Source organism: Pogonomyrmex barbatus, unplaced genomic scaffold (assembly GCF_055798465.1).
Source record: "Pogonomyrmex barbatus isolate J1 unplaced genomic scaffold, ASM5579846v1 scaffold4, whole genome shotgun sequence".
NCBI lineage: Eukaryota > Metazoa > Arthropoda > Insecta > Hymenoptera > Formicidae > Pogonomyrmex > Pogonomyrmex barbatus.
This window is the reverse complement of record NW_028297138.1, coordinates 5,504,656-5,515,209: the sequence shown is the minus strand read 5'-3', so window position 1 is coordinate 5,515,209 and position 10,554 is coordinate 5,504,656. Positions and strand designations below refer to the sequence as shown.

The window sequence follows — 10,554 nt, the reverse complement described above, 5'->3', positions numbered from 1 at the left end:
TCGTCTTTATTGCGCCAATAAAGGGAGCCATCACTAATAAAAATTAATAATTCTCAACTGATTCTGTTGTTAAATATCTGGATTCTGTTGTTAAATATTAACACACTTGGCTGCAAGAAAAACGTCCTTCCTCATATGCAAATTAATTTTATGTAGACTTTTTAGCTGCACTTGCAAGTACGCATGTTTTCAAGAGTCTCAACGACACTCGACTCAGCATTTTATCTTTCTAATTTGATCAATCCTTGAAGCGCAGTGAGTCGCGGCGATTTCCTTCCGATCGGATATAGATTGAGACACAAGACTCATTTTTATATTTTAGATTTTAGATTTTTTATAGATATCATGGATGTATTTATGGAGGGAGAGATTTGGGAAGATTCAAAGCCCCCTCCCGAAATTTAAAAAAAAAAGTTAAAGTAAAATTAAAGTTATGATTTACAAAACCTAATATTTTTCTCATTCAAAATCAGAAACAAAGAGATATTCTAAGTTTTAAAATATTCAAAAAGCAATTTATTAATACAAAAAAATTACTGTGCTTTATGTGTTAACAGAATTGATAAAAACTCTCCGAAAAAAAAATTCTGGATATATTCATAAAATAGATATACAATTAAGTACACTTAGAAAAAAAGTCGTACCAGCAAGAAATTGTACATCAATAGCGCCTCAATTATGTATAATAAAGTTGTAATAAGAACAATCAATACGTTATATCTATAACTAAGAAAATATAATAATATTAATCAAATTTGTAGTAAATCATTAAATAAACTAATATATTATACTTATTACTATTGTTGTCAGTATATATGTATATATGTATATATGTTTTAAATTTATCTCAATGATATTAGTTGCATTATGCTTAATTCACAAAAATATTTGTCTAAACTGGAAAAATATAATATCATATTCTATTTGTATGAAATCTATATAACTATGTAATTATAATTGAGTCGCTATTTCATTATCAATTAATAATTCACATATATTATTACCATGACGTATTTTTATCGTATTTAATACTACTTATTATTTAAAAAAAACTATTTACAAGTAAGTACTTAAATTTCATAAGTACATAATTTTCACAAATATAATTACCAAAACTATTTTCTATGGAGGCTTTGCTGTATGCAAATCTAGTAGCTTGAAGGAGTTAAGTGTCCTACTGCTCGTACTGGATTCCGAGCTTAATTTTATAAAATCTGAGACATCTCTGCGAGTTTACTATCCGGGTGTAATTGTCCTCTCGAGCTTTTTAAGCTTGACATAAAGACATTTCTCAGGGATAAGAGTGGTGTTGGGAAGTGTCGCCGCTGCGATCCGACCTGCATCCATCGAGTGAGAGACCAACATCGTTCTGGAGTACCGGTCATAGGGAGTCGTTGAGAGAATATACACGTATATGTATATATATATATGTAGTGTATATAAGATACCTACCTGGTAAGCAGGAAATCCAGGTTCGATCCCTGACTGAGGTGATATTTTTCGCAAAAATAATTGCGGATTTTTACGACTGGTTCGTAGTCGAGCCCCGTCGTTGGCACACGCCCTCTCTTCTTATCCTCTTTTTATAAAACTAAGATTACCAAGTATAATTATAAAGATAATAAAATGCATTTTTATTTTCTCTCAATGTACTAAAAACGATGAACGCGCAACAATTATGATTAAATTTTCTGTCAAAAATGCACTTGCAATATTTCAAATTTTTTGTCAAATACATATTTATAAAATACATAAGATTTATTGGATATTTTAAAATTCATGCATATATACGAGTCTTTTTGCCAGAAGAAATAACTTTTCCTATAATAAAATCGAATTTAAGCAATAATTTCTAAATGTGATTAATTTAAAATTAACAAATAAACAATCTAGCATGAGAATCAGTGCGATTGGCATTAAATGCGTATAATTTTTTTTAAGGCTCCTGACTACTTAGCTAAAAACTTCGCATTGACAATAGCGACGTACCGTCGCGATGAAAAATAGAAGCTCATTCATCCTTGTTTATCTCATCCTTGTCCTTGTTCATCTTTATATAAGTGACGTGCGGGTAACGAAACTTTACGCTACGTTTTCTTACATTATTTTGTGCTTAATCGTGAAAACGTGAGTTGTTTCGTGTTTATCAAAGTCGTAAAAGCGGAACATTACAAAAGTTATCTTTCGATTTTATATGTGAAAGCATATTCTTCATCTCTTTCAACAACTGTCAAATCGTACGTTTTCTGTCGGAATAGGCTTCATTTCATGTGCCTTTTACGACTATTTATTGACTGTCAGGAGGGAAAAAGGTTGTAGCGTTCCATTTTTACAAGTGTCTTAGAGCCATCTCAAGTGTTATTTTATTGCAACGTCTCTTTATTTGCAGGAAAAGTATAGCAAATTTTTATGTGTCGTTTCTCGCTTATGACGTCACGATTCCAATATGGCCGCGGTGACTAGTCTAGGAGCCTTAAATTTGTATTTTTTAATTAATAATTAGGTATGATATTTAAATATCATTATTTTAAATAATAAAATTTTAAATAACAAATAATTTTCTTAATATAAGAACATTTTTTTATATCACGTAACAGCAAAAATAAAATAAATGGATTATATATAAATAATTATTCCAACATTTTAAAGATATTCATGGAAAGATATTTATTGAAAAAGACCAATTAAATACATTAAATGCCATATAGATGATTAAGATATATTATATGTGTTATTTACACGTTAAATATAGGCAATGTGACAATTAAAAATGTATATACAGCATATTACCTCAAAAATGTAAAAAATATTTTAGATCAAAATTATTATATTATGTTAATATAATATTCATATATAAATTTAACATTAATGTTCATATATAAATTTGAATTAATATTCATATATAAATTTAGGATGCCACAATTTACAACGCTTAAATTATTGAAATGTGGAGAATCACAGAACGACAATATTTTTTGCTCGCCATTCATCTCTGAATAAATAAAAGATAGATAGATTATATTACTTATTTTGTTATTTCCAAAAGAATTTCTGTAAATTATTTTAAGCTTCTTATCATTCTTCTATTATAAAACGCAATCTCGTCCAAAACAATCAAATGTAATTAAAGAAATACATTTATTCCCTTGCATGATGCAAGTCAGCAAGATAAACTACTTAGCATGTTAACGGAATACGTAAGACAGAGAATCGTTTTCTACGGCAGTCTTGAAAATATTATATAACAATGAGAATTTGAATATGTCGAGTTATGTCATGCTTAATGTGTTTCTTTGCAATTCAATCTGCGAAATACTAAGTCACTTATATGCATGAATTCCTGTTAGGTCAACCTTTGCGAAAAGCTTTGCTAAAAGAGCCGTTCTTCAAGAAGAGAGTATTATATTTAAATTTTTTAATTCCAAATATAAAATATATCATAAATTTAAATTTATTTTAATTTACAATTTAATATTAATCATATTAATCATATTAATACAAGATCATAATTATGTATAAAAAATATCGCTAAGAAAAAATTGTGTAAAGAGATAAATGCAATCAAAATTAATTAATTCATATGATTAATTTTCAGTGTGAATATAGTTGGTATAGTGGATGTGGGATTTTCGGAAATGACGTTTTAATCTAATGTGCTCGAAGAGGGAGCGCAAAAACGAAGTAAGCAATACCCTAAAATGGTTTTATTAACTCTTAACTTTACACGTATTTCTTTTCCAGTATACTAGTCTCAGATACATATTTGTATATTATTAATTCGACATAATTTTTCCATAATTCGACATAATTTATTACTCGTCATATCATTACAGGACCTTAAGATAATTATGTGTGATCCATTTTAGAGGACTCGGATCGATATGCCGTATTTTCATAGATTTTGGTTCTTTCATTTTCCTTTTTCAAGATATGTTACGTAGTAAAAAATTTAAAAAGTAATTATATCAATGACTTCATTACTCAGCAGAAAAAGCAACTTGATACAAAAAATGTTCCGGCCCCGTTTTCGCGAGTATACTAACATACTACAACAAAGTTCTTTCCGATATAAAAAAAAGCTTTATGTTAATATATATTTCACAACGAAGAAAAATAATTTGAAAATTCCTGTATATTATTTTTAAATGTATATTATGTATGTATATGATATACGTTACGTTATTTCATTCCGCGCAACATATATCTATGTTTTCCGCGCCTCAAAATATCTATGTTTTCATGGACTCATCTCTTTTTCCAAACAAGAGAATTAAATTCGTATAAATTCTAGATGGTCTAATCTAGAATCGTAATACGAAATGAAATAACGTAAATGTGTGTAAACATATATAGCTATGTATACAACACGTTCGTATAAGCGATGATAGTTTCTTTTTCCTCTAGTAGAACTTTTTTACGTCGCGCCCGCTGATTAGCCCGATTTTTTTTTTAGAAAGCGGTCGAAAGTCTTAGCGTTACGCAATAATCCATCATATATTCTGCTTTCATACATTGTTATAAAATACTTTCGATCTATTCTTACAGGCCAGAAAACAGAAAAAGCATTCGCTGCGCTATTTGTGAAGTTTATCTCTTTTCCACCTCCTTCGAAGCGTCCTCTTTCAGTATTTCTATCATATAAATATCATATATGTCTATTTATATTATTATCATCATTTTCACAGTAATGTAACTGCAGCGTTTAAGAAATACGCAATGATGAGCAATGATATGATTAGACGCATGATATGAATCTGTGCTTGTTTATCGCAGATTGCAAACGGAATATGACGCTTTTCCATTTATGATGCATTGCGTTCTTGATTTATAATCGAGTATCCATCGACGTTCGAGTACTATAATAGTGTTATGTTATATGTTACTTTTCAACAATATTACTTTTTCTTCACTAACTAAGTGGCATTATTACTTTGTGAGGATCTCGTCTAAAACAATAAGTAGGATTCCGAATAATAATAAAAGTTATGAATTAAGTTATGATTTAGCAGAAATGAATATACAAACATCAGTCCTAATAGTTCATGCGTACATTTATATTTATTCTTTGAACGAGAATCGCGCACAAAGGAATATTATAATTTTGAGTTATAATTTCACTTAGAGCGACAATACGGATTATTGTATTCAAATCGTAACATAAGATTTAATATTAGATTTTTATTCGTATTATAAAAATAATAAGAAAACATATTAATTCGTGATATGAAACGTCGTAAAGCAACGTACCGACGACGTACGGACGACTATCGCTATTTTTTCTCTCTTTCTTATGAAATTCTGCTATAAACAAGACGCGAGCGATGAAAGGGGTATTATTCGTGAGGAAAGTTTTTGACACGCGACTGCGATGATCCTTTTCCTCTCTCGCAAAGCAGTACAATCACGCGTTTAATTATATATGAAAGTGCATTTCTTCGGGATTATAGATAAATCTGGCCAGTTTTGATACATTCGAACGCGAAGAAGAAAAAGAATCTATAGGCAAGTCACGCTTCACGTGCTTTCCTCTTGCCATACATTTAAATCCTCTATGTTATACAAGGACACGAATTAATTAGCCGTAATATATCGTAATATTTAGTTGCACATATGAAACATCCTCGTTGTTATCTTACATACGTATTAATCATCAGCATTCACACTAGTTATAGGCGCATTTACGAATTCATTGCGACCCGCTCGCCGTACATCGACGGACGTGTTCGACAAACGGAGCTCTTGAAAATTCGGAACGCACAATGAAATTTTTTTTTTATTTCTCGTATTTCCTTTTAAAAATATCAGGAAACTATCGAGGTATTGAAGAAACAGCTGTACGTACCCGCACTCTTTCGACGCACCGATGTACAAACGATGAGATGATGCGCATGCGCGCGCGTGTGTGAATATGTATATGTATTATATGAGCGTGTGTGCGTCTCGCAAGCAGCGATTAAAAAATTATAAAAATTATTGTAAAAGAATGCGGCCTAAAGAGTGCGAGCCATGTTTCTCTTTTTTTTTCACAATTACAAATATACGGCATACTACCTTATTTCTTCTTCTTTTTTTAAGTATTAATTACTTTTTGGCTTGGTAACTATGTAAAGTCTAAATTAAATAGTCTCATTCTTATGTACGTGCGCATCAATGTTTTTTTTGTTTTTATCCTGAGTTAACTCTTCGATGCTAACTCTTTCTTTCGCGTTCATGAATAATGTAGATCTGAGAAATAAAAAAAGAATTATTGCAGTTATTAAGTCATACAAGTTGCAAAGCGTCAAAATTGTGCGTAAAATAAATAATGGATCTCTTTCGTAGCCAAAAGTAAATGCTAGTAATTCGATTGGTCTGGCAGTATTTTTTAAATTACATTTTGTCCATATAACTGTAGACTGGTGTCTATCGAACAGCAAATATAGGTATTAATATACATATTTATATTTGTATATATTATCATTAGTTTCTTTATTTTAAATAAGTTATCTGCATGGCCTACTGTGCCAATGGAAGCATTTGCTGTCATTTTGCAATGGCATTGCATGTATCATAATCGTTTCTTTAAATGTCTCAAAAATGTTTAAATTCTTTCTGAAATTTTCTTCTTAACTAATAGTAATCACCAAGCGAGCTAATTTTTTTTATCCGTTCACGAGAATGACATTTAACTCAATTTCGTTTATCTCGCCACGAATTTTCCTAAATGGAAGGTTCAGAAAATACATGATACATACATACATACATACATATATGTATTACACACGTATATATATATAAACGTATATATATATATATATAATCTCGAACCTTCTCGCTTGGCGACATATCGCGCATTTATCGTTCTGGCAGTGTTATACGTTGTAAGTGTATAATATAATGTATTTCGTTAATCCATTTCTTGATATCTGAAGACTCTCTGTAAATAGTAATCGCACGGATAAGTCCGCGCACGTAGAATCGTACTAATTATACGTACGCGCTGTCATTTACAGTCGGATACCCTTATTGCTTAATAAATGGCACTGATTATTGAAATATTTACGAATATCGTTGCTGTCTTGAATGCTACAGAGCCGAATAAAATACGTTTATATTCTACCGCTGTATTGATTCTATGAACAATCTAAACTAAATTCGCGTATTGAGTTCGGAGCAGTGGATCCTTTCTTACAATTGAATTCTTTACGAAAGGCAACACGTGATTTGTATTCCCATACTTCCTAGAAAATCTTTCTTTTTTCGCACGAAATATAAATATAATTGAAAAAGAATGTATATCGATCGAATATCGATTAAAGAATATTTTTTTTTCGATAAATCGTAACGAGACAAGCCGTTGTTGATATACACACACATATACACATACACATACACATATATATGTATGTATATATAAAATAAGTAAAAACACGCGTAGGTTCGAAAAAAGTTCTCGCGGAAAAATCTTCCATTTACGCCTCGCAAAGCAGTAGTTAGTACAAGTATATTGTCTTATACTGAGTGAATGAAAAATGGCCTTCGTTCAAACATCGCTATAAACGTTCAGAGTCCCATGATCATCGTCATCGTCGCCAATTCGAGATTGCTTTTTATAATTGATTTGGTTTTGTTTATGTATTGGCGAGTCTCCGAGCATTGCTAACATATATTTACGCGTAGGCGAGTGCACCGTATTTTGTTAGGGAGGCACATAAGGGGGCGGTTTCCTGTACGTCGGAGTGGGTTTGGGACGATTTTGACGATTAGTGTCACGATTTGTGGCAAATGGCGGCGGCGGTTGGTATGGTTCTTCGGAATTCTCCTTTGGCAGCATCGGCATATCGGCACCATCCTCGGTTTTCTGATACTCGGGTGGTGGAAGAGGTGGTTTTTCCTCCTTAAGAATGACAGGTGATTTATTACCTAGAAGCACGTAACGTTGCGGTGAGGACGATATATCACCAAACGAATTTATCTCCATTAATATACTGATAAATATATTGATAAATAATCATTACCGGGATCTGGTTTCTCGTCTAGCTCATCCTGGAAAATTACAGGAATTCCTTTGCTTCGGAAACTCTGCCGCTCGTCATCCTGTTCACTGACGCTCATTTTTCCACTGCGCCTTCGTTTATGCAGCACGCAAGCGATTATTCCCGCCAAGATGAGCATAGCAGCGATAATAATTGCCGGCAGAACAAAGGTGAGAAGATAATCGTCGTGGAACGCACCGACAGATGTGGAATCATCCACCGCTGGTACGTGGCTATCTGGCGAATGAACACCCGTTAATTCACCGAGGCAAATCCCTGTCGGGTTTACTGTGATCTGTTTTACTGGAAATTTCAATCCCATCACATCCAACACTTCGTCCGTCACAGAACGTCGATCATTGTCGCTCTTTACAAGCACGGATCGTAGTCTGTTGATTTCCTCGTGAGCACAGTATGACGTAGGTAGAGTTCTGTTGTGCCATGTGATAACGGTACTGCTATTCGAAATGTTATGCAACAAGATAGCGCTCGTGTCCCTGTCTCCGTAGAGATCGCGTAATTTCTCAATAAAATTCCGCTTCTGAAGTGCGGAATGTGCGAAAGAATCATAAGGGATATCCAGTGTCATTGAGAATTCCACTGTATGTTGCATGGAAGGTGCTGGATGAACGACGACGACTAATCCATCTGTGGCACTCGCACCTAGAGAATATTAATTCATTATTTAATTGTTAATAATGTATTTTTCATTTTAGAAGATTGAACCGTGTGAACTTTCACCTTCTTTATCGGTGATAACTAATTGATATTCCTTGCGACCAATATCGGTATCCATTGGCACACCGTAAAATTCTTGATTCTTGCTGTCAAACTGTAGCCATTCGTGAGGTGGAATAGGTTTTCGGTCGATAGTCAAAAGTGACATCTTCATGTTTCGTGAAGATCCATCCTCAGAATCGAAGAACGTATCCTGCAAAAATAATGCAGACGATTATTCACATTGTTCACATTAATGAAAACAATAGGAATTAATAAAATATATACTTCTGGCACTTTAAACACAAGTAATTGGCCGACTGTTGCATTGACATGATCGACTTGATTCCTTGGAATTGGCGGTAAATTAACTTTCGGTTCTTCGGTAGAGACTTTCGGTACTTCGGGACGGTTCATATCCTCGCATTGACCAATACCTTGAAATACTGCACGCTTAACTCTAATTTCTGGAGCAAGAACTGCTTTTAAAGAAGACGAAGGATCTCCATCATTGTCGATAAGTACCTGATAACATGCATGTTATTTTTAAAACTTGTACAATTTGTTTGAAAAAATGGAGGTAATGTAACAATCACTTACACGCAACAAATTCTTTATATATTCTTTCGGACATTCGCTGCTTCTTGGAAGACTATCGTTAGTCCATATGAAAATAGATTGCTCATGATTAGTGTCGATATCAATGGAACGCACCGTGATATGTTGCGTATTGCTGTCTCTATAAAGTTCAGCCAAGTTTCGAATGACCTGTAATCGAAAAGCAATTAGAAGTTAATGAGAGATTAAGAAAGTTATTAACACGTACCTTGAGTTCCCAGTCAACGTCTGTTGGAAACTCGTTCCGTTTGTCAATTCTCAAGTAAATACTAAATTCATGATTAACGCTGCGACTCAGCTTGTGCTGTTGAACATGAATATCAAGACTATCGGTGACATTGGCACCTTCTCTGTCTGTCGCAACCAGTTCGTAATTCCATGTAGATATATCGTTTTCGAGGGGTCTATTAAAAGAAAAAGAGTAATGAAGAGAAAATCTGTCTACTTTGTTTAAGAAATAAATATGAAAGATATTTTATAAGCTTACAATCCATAGACTTCCTGGGTATGATGATTGAACTGGAGCCAGTGAGTTGTTTTAAGTGGTGCGCCTTGCCAATATAAACTTAATTTCAGCTGCCTCGTGTCACCGTCTTCAATATCAATGAAAGTGTTGGCCGGTATAACGTAGCTTAACGGTTTGCCAGCGGTTACCGGTATCTTTTTCAATCTCCTGTCGCGTCTCGGTGGGAAATTAGCTTGGCCATATTCGATACCATATTCTATAGTTGTCCGATCTGTCGTCGTTATCCGAGCTGTGGTAATTGTAGGTGCTACAGTAGTGGTAGTAGTCGTAGTCGTGGTCGTGCTAGTAGTGGGTGATGTTGTACTCGACGTTGTGCGATGATCCGATGATGACGGCATCGTCGTAATCGTGGCATTAGTTACGACTACAGGTGTCGTAGTCGTGACAGTAATGTTCGTTGGCATAACTGCAGGCAACAGAGTAGTGATGTTGATGTCCACGACAATTGGTGTTGATATAGTAGTTGATTCTCTCGTGGATTCTCTCGTTATACTTTGTTCCGGCTAGAGAGAAACATCGCATATCAAAATATATGACAGATCACTGCATCAGGAAGAGTAAAGTAATTATGTAATTAGGATAAAAGTTTAAGCCATTATTAATAACAGATTACTGTTAATATAATGGACAATTTTTATCAGGATGATAAAACAATTTATCTCGGCAAAGCGGTAATTC

The 10,554-nt window shown here is 33.4% G+C and overlaps 1 protein-coding gene and 1 long non-coding RNA gene across 9 annotated transcripts in view; one reads left to right on the top strand and one right to left on the bottom strand.

Moving 5' to 3' along the window:
* The first annotated feature begins 2,088 nt into the window (after window positions 1-2,088).
* LOC148935757 (uncharacterized) lies at window positions 2,089-3,724 on the top strand. The gene is made up of 3 exons (XR_016140227.1): window positions 2,089-2,127; window positions 2,390-2,503; window positions 3,596-3,724. It is a non-coding gene; the product is annotated as an uncharacterized LOC148935757 (long non-coding RNA).
* The window catches only part of LOC105427147 (uncharacterized), a 43,719-nt gene continuing 36,854 nt past the window's right edge, over window positions 3,690-10,554 (bottom strand). For all 8 annotated transcript variants that reach the window (XM_089081185.1, XM_089081180.1, XM_089081184.1 and 5 more), the window contains 7 exons: window positions 9,838-10,379; window positions 9,559-9,754; window positions 9,333-9,500; window positions 9,021-9,257; window positions 8,757-8,946; window positions 7,998-8,678; window positions 3,690-7,902 (listed from right to left, as the gene is read on the bottom strand). In XM_089081185.1, coding sequence (XP_088937311.1) covers window positions 7,679-7,902; window positions 7,998-8,678; window positions 8,757-8,946; window positions 9,021-9,257; window positions 9,333-9,500; window positions 9,559-9,754; window positions 9,838-10,379 — 2,238 coding nt within the window. In that variant the 3' untranslated portion in view covers window positions 3,690-7,678. The remainder of the gene's footprint in view (window positions 7,903-7,997; window positions 8,679-8,756; window positions 8,947-9,020; window positions 9,258-9,332; window positions 9,501-9,558; window positions 9,755-9,837; window positions 10,380-10,554) is intronic.